This window comes from Eubalaena glacialis, chromosome 7 (assembly GCF_028564815.1).
Source record: "Eubalaena glacialis isolate mEubGla1 chromosome 7, mEubGla1.1.hap2.+ XY, whole genome shotgun sequence".
Taxonomy (NCBI): Eukaryota; Metazoa; Chordata; class Mammalia; order Artiodactyla; family Balaenidae; genus Eubalaena; species Eubalaena glacialis.
Window position 1 is genome coordinate 36,277,143 of NC_083722.1, and position 18,243 is coordinate 36,295,385.

At 39.2% G+C, this 18,243-nt stretch overlaps 1 protein-coding gene across 1 annotated transcript in view; it reads right to left on the reverse strand.

Moving 5' to 3' along the window:
• Nucleotides 1-18,243, reverse strand: part of DNAH8 (dynein axonemal heavy chain 8) — a 310,762-nt gene that overhangs the window by 51,871 nt on the left and 240,648 nt on the right. Inside the window, exons 79-81 of the mRNA XM_061195092.1 lie at nucleotides 10,468-10,541; nucleotides 7,780-7,932; nucleotides 7,257-7,412 (exon numbers count right to left, since the gene is read on the reverse strand). Coding sequence (XP_061051075.1) covers nucleotides 7,257-7,412; nucleotides 7,780-7,932; nucleotides 10,468-10,541 — 383 coding nt within the window. The remainder of the gene's footprint in view (nucleotides 1-7,256; nucleotides 7,413-7,779; nucleotides 7,933-10,467; nucleotides 10,542-18,243) is intronic.

Sequence of the window (18,243 nt, forward strand, 5' to 3'; positions counted from 1 at the left end):
GCAGCAGAGGACAACCTCTGGTGAGTAGCTGGAACTACATCCCCACGTGATGATTCAGGGATGAAACGTAGACAGATTTGATGTCAGGAGAAAGAGCTAAAACCTGACTCAACAGAAGGGTGTTATTATCCATTATTAAGTTGGAGAGTGATGATTTTAGGAAGACTAGTCTACTCCCTACTACATTGAACCAATAAGGTTCCTTCTTTTTATTCCAAAGAATATATAAAACACAACTACTAGTGAAATATGGAAAACTTGGAATCCTCCTTAGAACACCGAAGAGGAGCTGTTCAATGGAGTCATCATTTTAATGATGTCAAAGCTATTTCCAGTTTTATGTTAGAATCTACCTCAGTCCAATGATCCCCCCCTCCCACAGTCCAGCACAGATTCACTTCAGTCCCATCTTCAAAACAAAGCTCTCTTTGGAGCATCACAACCTATTTATTTAATAACTGGAGTTAACATAAGATGAAAAATGCAATCTATACTAGACAATATAAGGGAAACTTGAATAGGTAAAAATAATTAACAGAAATGGTCAGAACCACTGGGAAACACTACAGAGGTACGTGTAAAAGATCTTTTCAAAAATCTGTATCATGTTACTGTAATTATTTTGAAGAGATTTTCACTAAGAACTTTATAATCACGCCTCCCCAAAGGGAGAACTGGTATATACAGTATTAAATTTGAAGGGAGTGTTTGTCAAGGCTTAAACCTAAAAAATATGTTAGAGAAGTGAACACTTTTCTGAATGAGGAACTGTTAACAGTGGTACTCTCTGAGCCCCATAGATATGGCCATTTTTATTAAATATTAAACAAATATTTTAAGAGCCATGGGAAAATTTCCAAGTTTGCAACTGCCACTGCAGGCCCTTAGAGCTCCTAATCAAAGATTCTTGCAGTAAACCTCACAAAGCTGTGTATAAGCCATAAGAAAAGTCCCAAATGTGGGCTTCAATGTGGGTGAGCCAAGGTGAGGGGGAGAAATATCCAAACCATGAAAAGGTCATAAAAATGACTAAAGACTCCTCCCTTAAGGGCAGTGGCTCTCTGGGAGTTATTCTCCACTCTCATTGCATATTAGCATCACTTGGGAAGTTTTTAAAAGGTCTGAGCTCTTCACCCCGATGCCTCCTCCAGGGGATTCTGGGGCCCAGGCAATGGCTGAGGACCACTGCTTAAGATGCTCACGGGTCCAATGTGCTGCACTACAAGGGGCAGTATATTGACTATCAATAGGAACAAAACAGGAAACGTTATCGTGACCTGCAGGAGGTGTTGGGAGGAGACTACAAATGGAATTGTTGAAGAAGAATTGTTGAATTTCAGAAGACCAAGACTTTGCAGGAAGGTATATTTAAAATTAAAATCCTGAAGGGTGAGTGTGGGCTTGCTCTGAAGGCCAGAACAGTGCTACACTGGAGTTTCTGGCAAAATGTAGAGAGAGAATATTGAGGCCAGAGGGAAGTTTCCCCCTAGAGTCATCTTCAAGAGGATGCAGGAGGACTTCCCTGGTGGTGCAGTGGTTGAGAATCCACCTGCCAATGCAGGGGACATGGGTTCGAGCCCTGGTCTGGGAGGATCCCGCATGCCGCAGAGCAACTGGGCCTGTGAGCCACAATTACTGAGCCTGCGCTCTAGAGCCCGTGAGCCACAACTACTGAGCCCATGTGCCACAGCTGCTGAAGCCCACGCGCCTAGAGCCCGTGCTCCACAATAAGAGAAGCTGCCGCGGTGAAAGGCCCGCACACTGCAGCGAAGAGTGGGCCCCGCCCACTGCAACTAGAGAGGGCCCACACGCAGCAGCGAAAACCCAACACAGCCATAAATAAATAAATAAATAAAAGAGGATGCGGGAAACGTTCTCAGGAAGTAGTGGCCAAATAAGCGGAGGCATGCCCCATGGTGCTGGGGGTGAAAGGCTCCCATGGGGAGGGCAGAAGGGCTGGCTGGCCGAGGCAGAGACATCAGCCAACTGCAGCAAGAGTGGCCGCTGCTGCAGTAACTTCCTGGCCAATGTGGATGTCAGGTCCCTGGAGGAGAGGGGAGGAAAGCCAGGGGGAGTAGGAAGCAAGCAGACCTCAGTGCAGAAGTGGCTGGTGCAACTATGCACGTTCCCATGGCAGCACCCAGTGCACCCCCTCCTACTGGGTAATCCTGCTCCCATCCCAAGACACCCTCCACCACTCTTCTACCCAAGAAAGTTGTCCTTGACCAGCCAAATCTACTCCCCCTTCTTATAGGAGAGGAGGGATGCTCACTTTGTCCTCTGCAACAAGAGCAGGGTCCACATAACACGTGATGCTCTTGAGCTGGGGTGAGTTGATGGCATGATGCCAAACTTTGATTCAGTAAGAGAAACACATTGGAGGGCAGGCAGGGGTTGGCTATTTTACCACTAGGTCCTGCATTCTCATGTGTTATGGATTCCAGCATGAACCCCTGGTAACCGAGCAGGAACCTCTGAGGCCTTCCCAGGATAGAACCCCCCACCCATGTCCTCCGCCTGCCTATTGTCTGTAGAAAAACTTCAGTCAAAGAATAAATTTAATCAGAGCGGTGAGAAAATACAAAAAGAAAAGAAAAAACAAGACAAAATAATAATACTTTAGTCATTAAACAAAGTCAAGGACCTTTAGTTCTTCCTCAAGGACTACAGATAATATTCTGAGCCATGTCCTTTGAGCTGTCTTATAGATACTGAAACCCCCACCAGGTGGAATAGGTTAACTGTATTCTGCCCACAAGCACATAGACCCCAGGCCAGCTGGCACCAAACGATTGATGATGCTGACTCCCAATTACCTCACCACCAACCAATCAGAAGAATGCCCATGAGCTGACCACGCCCTGTTCCTTGAACACTACAAGACTCCTCACTACCCCCTCCAGGATGGTACACACAGTTTTGAGGGCATTAGCTTGCTGTGGTCCCCTCTGCCTGACAAAGCAATAAAGCTATTCTTTTCTACTTCACCCAAAACTCTGTCTCCACATTTCTACTCAGCAAGGGTGAACGGAGGCCGAGTTTCAGCAACACTCTCCCCAGCCCAGAAACTTCATATTATGTGACATGAACCAATTCCCTCTTCTTTTTTTAAATCTCTGCAAGGACAAAAGTATATACATCGTGTTTGTATAAAGCAAGGGATATCCGGGTAAATTTGGAGGAATCAATTCATCGATGAACGAATCAGGAAGAGACCTGTATGCAGAAAACTATAAGACACTGATGAAAGAAATTAAAGATGATACAAACAGATGGAGAGATATACCATGTTCTTGGATTGGAAGAATCAACATTGTGAAAATGACTATACTACCCAAAGCAATCTACAGATTCAATGCAATCCCTATCAAACTACAAATGGCATTTTTCACAGAACTAGAACAAAGAATTTCACAATTTGTATGGAAACACAAAAGACCCCAAATAGCCAAAGCAATCTTGAAAAAGAAAAACAGAGCTGGAGGAATCAGGCTCCCTGACTTCAGACTATACTACAAAGCTACAGTAATCAAGACAGTATGGTACTGGCACAAAAATAGAAATATAGATCAATGGAACAGGATAGAAAGCCCAGAGATAAACCCACCTTATCTTTGATAAAGGAGGAAAGAATATACAGTGGAGAAAAGACAGCCTCTTCAATAAGTGGTGCTGGGAAAACTGGACAGCTACATGTAAAAGAATTAAATTAGAACACTCCCTAACATCATACACAAAAATAAACTCAAAATGGATTAAAGACCTAAATGTAAGGTCAGACGCTATAAAACTCTTAGAGGAAAACATAGGCAGAACACTCTATGACATAAGTCACAGCAAGATCCTTTTTGACCCATCTCCTAGAGAAATGGAAATAAAAACAAAAATAAACAAATGGGACCTAATGAAACTTAAAAGCTTTTGCACAGCAAAGGAAACCATAAACAAGAAGAAAAGACAACCCTCAGAATGGGAGAAAATATTTGCAAATGAAGCAACTGACAAAGGATTAATCTCTAAAATATACAAGCAGCTCAGGCAGCTCAATATCAAAAAAACAAACAACCCAATCCAAAAATGGGCAGAAGACCTAAACAGACATTTCTCCCAAGAAGATATACAGATTGCCAACAAACACATGAAAGGATGCTCAACATCACTAATCATTAGAGAAATGCAAATCAAAACTACAACGAGATATCACCTCACACCAGTCAGAATGGCCATCATCAAAAAATCTACAAACAATAAATGCTGGAGAGGGTGTGGAGAAAAGGGAACCCTCTTGCACTGTTGGTGGGAATGTAAATTGATACAGCCACTATGGAGAACAGTATGGAGGTTCCTTAAAAAACTAAAAATAGAACTACCATACAACCCAGCAATCCCACTACTGGGCATATACCTTGAGAAAACCATAATTCAAAAAGAGTCATGTACCACAATGTTCATTGCAGCACTATTTACAATAGCCAGGACAAGCAACCTAAATGTCCATCATTTAGGATGAATGGATAAAGAAGATGTGGCACATATATACAATGGAATATTACTCAGCCATAAAAAGAAATGAAACTGAGTTATTTATAGTGAGGTGGATGGACCTAGAGACTGTCATACAGAGTGAAGTAAGTCAGAAAGAGAAAAACAAATACCGTAAGCTAACACATATATATGGAATCTAAAAAAAAACAAAAACAAAAGGAAAGTTCTGAAGAACCTAGGGGCAGGACAGGAATAAAGACGCAGACATAGAGAATGGACTTGAGGACACTGAGAGGGGGAAGGGTTAGCTGGGACGAAGTGAGAGAGTGGCATGGACATATATACACTACCAAATGTAAAATAGATAGCTAGTGGGAAGCAGCCGTATAGCACAGGGAGATTAGCTCGGTGCTTTGTGTCCACCTAGAGGGGTGGGATAGGGAGGGTGGGAGGGAGATGCAAGAGGGAGGGGATATGGCGATATATGTGTACGTATAGCTGATTCACTTTGTTATACAGAAGAAACTAACACACCATTGTAAAGCAATTATACTCCAATAAAGATGTTAAAAAAAAAATCAGGTACTTGACTATTATATCCAACACTAGAAACATATAAGCCACAATCTGTCTATTCAGAACAGTCCTTCCTGTAACAGTTGTGTGTTAAACTCTAATGGGCACACGAATCACTTGGGCATCTTATTACAACGCAGATTCTGATTCAGTAGGTCTGGGTGGGGCCTGAAATTCATCTCTTACAAGTCCCCAGGTGATGCAGATGGTGCTGACCCAGGACCACAAGCCCCTAAAGAATTCCAGATTTTTCTATCAAGCTGGCTTTATCCTAACCAAGAAAAGAATATGTTTAGGCAATATCACAGTAAACATTTCTGAAATTGATAAAACTAGAACCAAGGGAAAAATGCTTGAATTATCTGCACTCCTTGTATAGTCATAGAACTGGACAACAGAATGTTAGAAATGGGAAAAATCTTGAAAGATCACCTCCTTCTGCCTCTAAACACAAAGATGGGAAAACAGAAGCCTCAAGAGGGATGTAACTTGACCAACCTTATGTAGCTAATTGATGTCACAACAAGTCTAAAGTCCAGGCTTCCTGACTGTCCATGAAGTGCTCTTTCTAACACACTATGATTGGATTTTAAGAGCTCTTCACAATCTTCTTTTTCATAGACATGCCACTGTTAGCTTCACGGCCTTAGCAGTGGAGAATTTTTTCTGTTTTAACCCAAATACAAGCCACGTTAAGTGTAAGCACACTTCGGCCCCATGACTGGCCCGTGGTCCTGTTCTTCTTTTTAGCCCTTGGATAATGGCCACTAAAAACACAGGTTGCCATGTTGACCATATGGAAAATACCCCCCAGTCATCTGTCTGTGATAAGCACAGTGGAAGAGTTGAATCATTATTACTAGGAAAAGAATCATAAACTTTATTATTTGTGAATTGGGCTTTAAATAACAGAGTTTAAAGCAATATTTGTATTAGAGTGTGATAAGGTCTAGCAAACCCAACAATTCCCAGATAAGAATATATGAAATCGGCTTCAGTGACTTTAAAGCTGTAATTTACAATCAATCCAAAGGCCACAATGGAACTTAGCAAAAATAACCACCCACAAAGCATTTAACCTGATTTTAAGTCTCTCAGAGTTGGGGGACAGATAAACATCAGCTGTCCCCTCTAAACAGCCCTCTCTGTTGGGCAGCATGAAACCTGGTAAAGTGGTGGGGACAAGGAACCTACGGGTAAACACGCCCAGTATTTTCTGGGGTGGGCACCAAATTCCCCTCCACCTTTGGGCAGGGTGGGGAGAGATGAGGCCAAGCTCTGCCAGCCGCTGTGCACAGCTGAACCATGACTCCTGGTTTAAGCCAGTTGATTCATTTTGTCCTCACTCCAACCTCAGGGAAAGAAGAAATGTAGGAAAGAGTTAAAGGAGTCCCTTTATCTCTCTGTGAAATCAAGGAGTGAATCAAGTACATTAAAATTATACAGCTTTCGAATACAGAACAAAATACAAAATTCAAATATAGAACAAAGCAACAACAAAATGAAGATAATCCCATAGAGATGTTGCTGGGCAGCCATAAAATTATTAAATGACTATATAAGTACACAGTAAAAGCAAAGAGCAAACAACCTGAAGAAGACAGGTGACCCTTGTGACTCCTCTTCCCAACACCACCACTACTGTCACCGGTGGGAGGAGGGTTGAAACATACTTGTATCCAGGGCAGGCAGCATGGGGCTTGACTCCTAGATCTACTGTTTAGGAAGGAACTTAACCTCTCTGAGTCTCAATTTCCTCACTTGTAAGATGGTGATAAATCGTACCTTGAAAGGTGGCTGTTAGTATTACATGAGATGGTGTACATAACATTCCTGGCCAGCACAGGCACTTTCAAGACCAAGCTCCTATCACAGTAATCCGTTTGTTCATCCCACAAATATTTATTGAGCTCTGGCAATGCCCCAGCTGCTGCTGTCACAGGGGGAGACCCAGCAGTTACAAAAGAACAAAGTCATTGCCCTGGAGAATCTTATACTCTAGGGGCCAAGGTGGGGGGGCGGTGGGGGCAGGAGGACACATAAATACATAAACAAATATGCATGTCCTGTGCCAGGTGGGGAAAAGTGCCATGAAGGAAAAAGAAAGCAAGGTGAGGAGAGCAGACAGTGCAGCAGAGAGGCAAACATAACATCATTAGCATCCTCTAAATGTGCAAACTGCTCTCAGAAGTTACCTGCACAGTGGAGTGTAAAAACGCTACAGTGTAAAGCATTGGCTTCCACATGGGTAAATTACTGATATCCAGAAGGTCTTGATTAATTCCAGCAAATGTTCTTTTCAAACCTGCGCGAACACCTTGGGGTGGCTCATTAGTGAATTTGAGAGAAGTCTGTCGTAAAAAGCAAATAGTAGTTTTGTTTCTATAAATTACTGTGAAGAATAAAATAGAAATTACAACACATCAGCCAACAATATGCTTATGGTACAGAAATGGGCACCGTGTAAGCTACTTACATTGATCAGAGCTAAAACCCAATAAATTAATACTGAGTCTTATAACTCTTCTGTGGGAATCTTTACCATATAATCTTGATAATTATAGTCAAGATTTTGACGATAATGGCATAAGATTTTGCAACGCAGCCTCTACTGGACCAGAAAGCCCTGTTATGCTTGCCATCTTTCCATAACCACAATTGTGCCATCTTTATTTGTATAACTCTCAAGGAAAAGACACTTATCTCACAGTAACAAACCTGAAGCAATGTAATGGGAAACCGACTGTGGGGCTCGGTAGTTATCCACACTCGGAAAGTATCATCGCTGGCTTCAGCGGTAGTTAATGTCTCTAGCAATTCTTCCATGAATTCTAGGCCAAGGTGACAATTCTGCAGTAATACCCAGCCACCCTGTATTCAAAAATGATTTCATATTAATTCCTTATAACTTTTTTGCTATGATTTTAATAAAACAAAACGTACAAGCAAATTTTTTAAAACTTTTGCTCAGGGCATAAGAATACTCTGTTTTGAGCACATATATTTTAATGAAATTGTTGTATGTCAATACAATCTTCTTTTTTCTGTTAGTTGTAAAGCTGGTTACTTGGAATCAAGTGGGTTCAAAATGATTGTATCCTGCCACCCCTGGTTTAGAAGGGAACAAAAGTTAAAATTTGAAGTCAGACTTGTTTAAATACAGTGTATGCACCATCTAATGGTGGGAATGGGTATTTTGGAATTTGTAACTTAAATTGTCCCGCCTAAGGTAAATCAGAAGGGACTCACCCCGAAACCAAGTCGTCCACTGTCACAAAGAGAGATACACATTACCTCATGAAAGTTGGAGGTGTTGACGAAAATTCATTAACAATCAAGTTAGGAAGAAAAGAGAGAATTTTATTTGAGCCAAACTGAGGATTATAGCCTGGGAGACAGAAGCTCTGAGAACTGTCTTGCCTGTTAGAAGTCAAAGGCAGAGTCATATACATTTTCGAGACAAAGGATCATACATCAAAATGACATGCTGACATTTCACATGGGGTTCACCCAAGATACACGGTCCAGGTACACATACAAAGCCAGCAACAAGTCACCATGACTCCCTGCAGCGTTGGAAAAGCATGCCAATCTTTTAAGAAGTTACCTGGCTAGCGTCAGAAGAAAGGGAAAAAATATTGATCTTTGCATTTGAGCAGGCATTCCCACCTTTGAGGAGGTCTGGTTAATGCGTGATGCAGATGCACACTGTACACTAAAAGGGGAGGGAGGAGGCCCAAATGAGCAGAGAGAGAGAATTTTATGCTTCAGTTTTCTTCTCCTGACTTAAAATACAAATTTTGTTTCACCAGAGGCAATAAAATACATTTGGTAACATTTGCTACCATAATATTAAACCTTATTCTTTGTCATCACTCCTCCCAGATATTCCTGAAACCACAAAACTTTCTAAGCACTATCTAAATACTTGTTAAAACCTTCTTTAACAATGTAAGTCACATGACCGTCACAGTTCTATAAGAACACAGTTTATTAGCCAGACAATATCTTGATATACTTATATAATGAGATCAGATAAATACAGCTACAAATTATTGAGCTTAGTGTATATATAGTAAGGCCTGTATATACGCCTTCTACTGCAAGAGAAAACAGAACTCAGACTGGCTTAAGCAGCAAAGGGGACTTGTTGGTCTAGACAACTGGGGTGTCTAGACCAAGATGGACTTCATGATTGGTTTGTGTCATCGTGGATCCAGTTACTCTCTGATTCCCTGCTCTGCATTCCACAGTGTCAGCTTTATCCTAAGTCTTCCAAGTGGCAGTGTGGCTGTACCTATTCATGGGTTATTGTTGTTGTTTGTTTGTTTGATAATCCCATTATTATCAATATTTATCCTACCTTAAGACACAGAACATGGAAGTTATAAAAGCTAATATTCCAAAGAAGGTTAATGTGAATGCTGTACCAAATTTAGAAGTTTCTCACTCATGGAAACTAAAGAAATTATTTAAGGCCCAAAGTCAAACTGTCAAATCACTCAATAGAGTGAATCATTTGATCTGAGTAAAAATAATTATATAAAATTTCTTCGATATATATAAATTAAATACAATATATTATTGAATTTAATTAAGCGGTAAAGATTAAGGCTTGGCGCACTTGAGAATTAATGACTAGCCTGAAACTTTGATGAACCAAGCAGAGTTTTAGCCCATTAACCCTCTCCAGTCATTAATTCCCAGGGAAAAGCTGCACCAAAGTTGCTACAGACGTTATGAGATCAAAAGCTTAAAAATAAACCGAGATCTTATTTTATTTTTATAAATGGTGCAATTTCTTATTGCTGCTGAAATCGCTATCTACCAACCATTTCTAGAAAATTAATGACCTGTGTATTTATTAGGTGTGATGAAAAATAGTTCTCAACATTCCATCCAGCTTGCAATTTTCAATAAAAACCATTATCAATATTTAAACATAACACCCTCAAGTATTTCTTATTTGCCTGAAACTATCCATTAATAAAAAATGAAAGTCTCACTTTAACTGAAAATTGAAATTTGACTGTCTCAATCTGTCACTTATTAAGCACTATCTATTAATATTGAACACGACATTCCAAGACTGCTAGAGCTGCATCCTTTAGGAACCAGAAAGTGTGGCTGCCAAATTATCAAAAAATATTTAGTGAAAATAAAATGGAGCGTATACTATAGAAAATGGAACAAGTATTTTGTGGGGATGTCAGGAGCAAACTAGCTGGAGGTTTAAAATTTGTAGGAAATCAAAGGTTGATTCTATATACATAAATAAAAATGAAAAATAATGATTGAGCATCACAGGCAAAACGCTTTACCCATCACTGTGGTGGTCCTAAGTAGACCAGATGGCCAGATATATCAAGAATGTTGCATGAAGAGTAGTTGTCCATTGCTACATACCTGCTGCATTGACATCTGAATCAGCTTTCGAGCATGTACTTCTTGTCCTTGCCCCATTGAGATAGTTCTGCATTCTGTAACACAGAAGGATCACTATGATAAAACATAAATTTTATAACAGGATTGGGACAAAAAATTAATTCCTGAATGGTCATAGCCTCCTTCCCTCCGTGGCTTCTAAGGAGACTTTGTTATTCAAACAAGTCTGGCTTTCAGTTGTGTTGATGAGAGAAATGAGTGGAGCAGAAACTGTAAAGGGAAGGACAAGGAAAGAGAGACAAAAGGCACAAGGCAGGTCTTTTAGAGAGTTCTGGGGTCTTTGGAGATAACGAGGAGATAGATTGATGGGGGAGAGGCAGCTATAATGCTATCATAGGCATTAAGAGGATTTTTGAGTTTTGCTAAATTTTTAAATTAAATTTTATTGGAGTATAGTTGCTTTACAATGTTGTGTTTGTTTCTGCTGCACAGCAAAGTGAATCAGTTATACATATACATATACCCACTCTTTTTTAGATTTTCTTCCCATTTAGGTCACCACAGAGCACTGAGTAGAGTTCCCTGTTCTATGTTTTGATTAGAATATTTTTTTGGTGTTTTATCAGATGCTTCAGTAAAGATTTAGTTGGCTTTTTATTCTTTTACAATGTCAAGTATGCAGTGTTTTGTCTGTCTGTCTGTTTGGGTTTTGTTTGCATATTTGTCCATTTTCCAAGATGGAACTTGTGGCAGCCCATGAGGGCTACATTCGGGGATAACTGCTCCTCAGGATTAAATCACCATCTTGTAACTGAGCATGAAGAAAAAGTGGAGACTGCTCCAAGATTAGAGGTGTGATTATAATTCAGCAGAATATACACTATTTAGGCTCATTAGTGAATTTGATGTCCCAGGCAGAGAACCACACTTGTGCCTGTCACATGAATTCACTAAATTGCAGAAGTCTCTAAATCATGCTTGTGAAACTGGAATTGGAAATTAACTTTTAAGCAAGTCTTTGTGGACCCAGGTCTTCTTGAATTTTAGAGGCATGATCTCTAGATCTCTAGAGGCACAGGGAAAGAAGGTCAATGGAGACATTGTGAAGCAGTGTATGCTTTTGCCCTACTCTACTGGAGGAGCCTGAATCCTCAGAAAAAAGGGCTGCTGTAGCTGGGCGAACAATGAGGCTGATTTGGAAACTGCTGGTAGAAGGTACAGAGGATGAGAGAAATTCATGGGGTGGAGTTAGAAGTATGTCAGGAACCAGAGAAGAAGTTGCCAGGGCACACCATTTAAAATATAGCACCATGGGGTTAATGGCCAGAGATTCTGTGAGGGTTCGCAGGGTGCAGCATTAGGATTATTTGTGGACTCAGGGTCACAGGGTGAAACTCTGCAGTGGGTGCCTGACAGAGGATGGCAGAGCACTGTTTGAAAAACTGGGAACTGCAATTGTCCAAAGGTCACTGAACAAAGCTGGATTTTCCCACCAAAGTCCTCATGAATGTCTCCTGCTCAAGGGGAACCAGGCACTGCTCCCAGGGAATCTGAGAAGAATCCACACACCCTATAATAGGAGAAGGAAGGAGAGGTGAAACTTGAAAGGGAGGAGCCTCCAAACTGTACAAAGAGATAGAGCCCCTCTTGTTTCAGAAGAACCCACAAATGTTAGGTAGGTCAATGGAGGAAAGTTTGATAGGGACAAAAAGTATTAACATGTGAGCATGAGCCACAATCTATCTATCTCCCCTGTCCTTCCAACTCTTCTGAAATACACCTTTTAAAAGGAAGAACTGGTTTTTGTTCAGGTGGCCTGAGTTTCTTATCTTGACCTGGGTAAGTGGTCAAGAGGAGACTTAGAGGCATTCCTTCAAAACAAACCCAGAATCTGACCACTTCTGGACATCTACACTTTTATTCCCCAGTCCATCACCTCTTGCCTGTATTCTTGCAGTAGCCTACTAACTGGTTACCTCTCTCCCACTCTTTTTCTCTACTAGTTAGTCTTCCCACGGCAGACAGAGGAAATCTGTCGAATCCTAAATCAGATTACGTCCATCCTCTGCTCAGAAACATCCGATGGCTTCTTATTTCATCCTGCACAAAATCCAGAATCCAAATCAAATTCTTACCTCTAAGACCCTACACAATTGGCTCCCACTGCTGCCGCACTCTACACACACACACACACACACACACACACACACTTTTCAGGATCTCACCACCACTCATTCACACTTCTCCAGCCACACTGGCCTCCTCCCTCCTCCCCAGGCACACTCCAGCCTCACCTGTATTCCCTCTGCCTGAAATGTGTCTCCTCGAACACTCCACTGACTTAATTCCTTACATCTCAGGTCTTCCTCACCTTCTCAACAAGGCCTTCCCTGACCATCTGATCTAGTACAGCATACCTATCCCCGTCACTCTGCCCCTTACCCTACTTTTTCTTAGCATATTATATACTTTTTGGCATATTATTTACTCACTTGTTAATTAATTACTGTCTGTTTTCCCCCGACACTAGAACATCAGCTCCACAAGGGACTTATACCACAGTGGCTTATCCAGCACCTAGACAGTGCATAGCACTCAGTAGATACTCAATAAATATTTTCTCAAACTTTAAAAACAGATATAATTCACATATCATAAAACTTACCCCTTTAAAGTCTACAATTCAATGTTTTTTTAGTATATTCATAGAGTTGTGGAACCATTACTACTGTCCAATTTCAGATCATTTTCATCAACCCAAAAGGAAACTCCACATCCATTAGCAGTCCCCATCATCCTCTCCCACTCTAGCAACCATTAATCTACTTTCTATCTCTATTCTAGACATTTCATATAAATGGAATTATACAATATGTGACCTTTTGTGTCTGTCTTCTTTTACTTAGCATAATATTTTCAAGGTTCATCCATATTGTAGCATGCATCACAACTTCATTCCTTTTTATGGCTGAGTAGTAGTCCATTGTACAGATGTACTATATTTTGTTTATCCATTCATCAGCTGATGGACATTTGGGTTGTTTCCACTTTTTGGCTAGTATGAATAATGCTGCTATGAACATTCATGTATAAGCCTTTGTGTGGACATGTTGTCAATTCTCTTAGGTATAGATTTAGGAGTAGAATTGTTGGGTCACTGCAATTCTATGCTTAACTTTTTGAGGAACTGCCAGGCTGTTTTCCAAAGCAGCTGCACCACTTTACAGTTCCATCAGCAATGTATAAAAGTTCTAATTTTTCCACATCCTTGTCAACACTTTCTATTGTCCATCTTTTTGATTATAGCCATCTTGAAATGAAGTGGTATCACACTGTAGTTTTGATATCCATTTCCCTAATGATTAATGGTGTTGAGTAACTTTTCATGTGCTTATTGGCCATATGTATATCTTCTTTGGAGAAATGTCTATTCAAATCCATGGCTCGTTTTTTAACCGGGTTATTTGACTCTTTTTTTTTGCGTTGTAAGAAGTTCTTTTTACATTCTGTATACCAGATCCTTATCAGATATATTATTTGCAAATATTTTCTCTCATATTGTATTAATAGGTTGTCTTTTTCACTTTCTTGATGGTATTCATTGAAGGACAAAAGTTTTCAATTTTGTTTAAGTCCAATTTATCTATTTTGTCTTTTGTTTCCCATGTTTTAAGTGTCATATCTAGAAAATTACTGCCTAATCCAGTCACAAAGATTTATTCCTACATTTTCTTCTAAGAGTTTGATAGTTTTAGCTCTTACATTAATGTCTCTGATAATTTTGAGTTAATTTTTGTATATGGTGTGAAATAAAGGTTAAACTTTATTCTTTTGAAAGTATTGATAGATATTAGTTTTTCCAGCATGGTTTGTTGAAGAGGCTGTCCTTTCTCCGTTGAATGGTCTGGCACCCTTGTTGAGAAACAACTGACCATAAATGAGGGTTATTTCTGGACCCCCAATTCTATTCCATTGATATATATGTCTATCCTTATGCCAGTACCATTCTGTCTGATTACTGTAGCTTTGTAGTAGGTTTTAAAAATCAGGAAGTGTGAGTCCTACACCTTTGTTCTTCTTTTACAAGGTTGTTTTGGCTATTCTGGGTTCCATGTATTTCCATATGAATTTTAGGATCAGCTTGTCAATTTCCACCAAAAAAAGGCAGCTGGGATTTTGATGGGAGTTGCTTTAAAGCTGTTAGATCAATTTGGAGAGTGCTGTCATCTTATCAATTTAAAGTCTTCCAGGAATTCCCTGGCAGTCCAGTGGTTAGGACTCAGCACTTTCACTGCCATGTCCCAGTTTCAATCCCTGGTCAGGGAAGTAAAATCCCACAAGTTGGGCAGCACGGCCAAAATAATAATAATAATAACAATAAAAAAATTAAGTCTATCTATCCATGAACATGGGATGTCTTTCTATTTTTATCATCATCATCATTATTATCATTATTATATCTTCTTTAATTTTTCAACTATGTTTTGTAGTTTTCAACACACAAGCTTTGCACTTCTTTGTTAAATTTATTCCTATGTATCTTTTATGATATTGTAAATGAAATTGCATTTATAATTATATAAAGTTTTGGTTTGTTTATAAATTTTTGGTTTGTTCTTGTTAGTGTGTAGAAAAACAACGGATTTTCGAATAGGATCTTGTGTTCTGCAATCTTGTTGAACTTGTTTATTAGCCCTAGTAGTCTTTTGGTGGACTACTTAGGATTTTCTATATACAAAATCATGTCATCTTCAAATTGAGATGGTTTTACTTCTTCTTTTCCAGTGTGAATGCCATTTATTTCTTCTTCTGGTCTGACTAAAACCTCCAATACAGTGCTGAGTAGAAGTACAAGTAGACATTCTTCTCTTGCTCCTGATGTTTGGGGAAAAATATTCAGTCTTTCAACATTAAGTAGGATGTTAGCTGTGGGGTTTTGTAGGTGCCCTCATCAGGTTGAAGAAGTTCCCTTTTATTCCTAGTGTGTTGAGCACTTTCATCATGAAAGAGTGTTGGATTTTTTCAATGCTTTTTCTGCAACTATTAAGATAACCATGTGGTTTTTGTTCTGTATTCTATTAACATGGTGTATTACATTGATTAATTTCCATATGTTTAACCAACCTTGCATTCTTGGGATAAATCCCCTTGGTCATGGTGTATAATCCTTTTTATATGGTGCTGGATTTGGTTTGATAGATTTTGTTGAGAATTTTTGGTTCTATATTCAAAAAGGATATTGGTTTCCTTCTAATGTCTTTGTCTAGAATTGGTATCAGAGTAATATGGTCTCATAGAATGAGTCAGGAAGTATTCTCTTTTATTTTTTGGAAAGATTTGTGAAGAATTGGTGTTATTCATTAAACATTCAGTAGAATTCACCCATGAAGGCATCTAGTCCTGGTATTTCTTTTGTTGGGAAGATTTTGATTACTAAATCAATCTTTTTACTTCTTTTTTTTTTGAATTTTTGAATTTTATTTCATTTTTTTTATACAGCAGGTTATTAGTTATCCATTTTGTACATATTAGTGTATATATGTCAATCACAATCTCCCAATTCATCACACCACCACCACCACCACCCCCGCACCACTTTCCCCCCTTGGTGTCCATACGTTTGTTCTCTACATCTGTGTCTATTTCTGCCCTGCAAACCAGTTCATCTGTACCCTTTTCCTAGGTTCCACATATATGCGTTAATATACGATATTTGTTTTTCTCTTTCTGACTTACTTCACTCTGTATGACAGTCTCTAGATCCATCTATGTCTCTACAAATAACCCAATTTTGTTCCTTTTTATGGCTGAGTAATATTCCATTGTATATATGTACCACATCTTCTTTATCCATTCATCTGTCGATGGGCATTTAGGTTGCTTCCATGACCTGTCTATTGTAAATAGTGCTGCAATGAACACTGGGGTGCATATGTCTTTTTGAATTATGGTTTTCTATGGGTATATGCCCAGTAGTGGGATTGCTGGGTCATATGGTAATTCTATTTTTAGTTTTTTAAGGAACCTCCATACTGTTCTCCATAGTGGCTGTACCAATTTACATTCCTACCAACAGTGCAAGAGGGTTCCCTTTTCTCCACACCCTCTCCAGCATTTGTTGTTTGTAGATTTTCTGATGATGCCCATTCTAACTGGTCTGAGGTGATACCTCATTGTAGTTTTGATTTGCATTTCTCTTATAATTAGTGATGTAGAGCAGCTTTTCATGTGCTTCTTGGCCATCTGTATGTCTTCTTTGGAGAAATGTCCATTTAGGTCTTCTGCTCATTTTTTGATTGGGTTGTTTGTTTTTTTAATATTGAGCTGCATGAGCTGTTTATATATTTTGGATTAATCCTTTGTCCGTTGATTCATTTGCAAATATTTTCTCTGATTCTGAGGGTTGTCTTTTTGTCTTGTTTGTAGTTTCCTTTGTTTTGTAAAAGCTTTTAAGTTTCATTAGGTCCCATTTGTTTATTTTTGTTTTTATTTCTGTTACTCTAGGAGGTGGATCAAAAAAGATCTTGCTGTGATTTATGTCAGAGAGTGTGCTTTCTATGTTTTCCTCTAAGAGTTTTATAGTGTCCAGTCTTAAATTTAGGTCTCTAATCCATTTTGAGTTTATTTTTGTGTATGGTGTTAGGGAGTGTTCTAATTTCATTCTTTTACATGTAGCTGTCCAGTTTTCCCAGCACCACTTATTGAAGAGCCTGTCTTTTCTCCATTGTCTATCCTTGCCTCCTTTGTCATAGATTAGTCGACCATAGGTGCGTGGGTTTATCTCTGGGCTTTCTATCCTGTTCCATTGATCTATATTTCTGTTTTCGTGCCAGTACCATATTGTCTTGATTACTGTAGCTTTGTAGCATAGTCTGAAGTCAGGGAGTCTGATTCCTCCAGCTCCATTTGTTTCCCTCAAGACTGCATTGGCTATTCAGGGTCTTTGTGTCTCCATACAAATTTTAAGATGTTTTGTTCTAGTTCTGTAAAAAATGCCATTGGTAATTTGATAGGGATTGCATTGAATCTGTAGATTGCTTTGGGTAGTATAGTCATTTTCACAATGTTGATTCTTCCAATCCAAGAACATGGTATATCTCTCCATCTGTTTGTATCGTCTTTAATTTCTTTCATCAGTGTCTTATAATTTTCTGCATACAGGTCTTTTGTCTCCTAGGTAGGTTTACTCCTAGGTATTTTATTCTTTTTCTTGCAATTGTAAATAGGACTCTTTCCTTAATTTCTCTTTCAGATTTTTCATCATTAGTGTATAGGAATGCAAGAGATATCTGTGCATTAATATTGTATACTGCAACTTTACCAAATTCATTGATTAGCTCTAGTAGTTTTCTGGTGGCATCTTTAGGATTCTCTATGCATAGTATCATGTCATCTGCAAACAGTGACAGTAAGAAGAAGTAAATCTTCTTTTCCAATTTGTATTCCTTTTATTTCTTTTCTTTCTCTGATTGCCATGGCTAGGACTTCCAAAACAATGTTGAATAATAGTGGCGAGAGTGGACATCCTTGTCTTGTTCCTGATCTTAGAGGAAATGCTTTCAGCTTTTCACCATTGAGAATGACGTTTGCTGTGGGTTTGTCATATATGGCCTTTATTATGCTGAGGTAGCTTCCCTCTATGCCCACTTTCTGGAGAGCTTTTATCATAAATGGGTGTTGAATTTTGTTGAAAGCTTTTTCTGCATCTACTGAGATGATCATATGGTTTTTATTCTTCAGTTTGTTAATATGGTGTGTCACATTGATTGATTTGCATATATTGAAGAATCCTTGCAT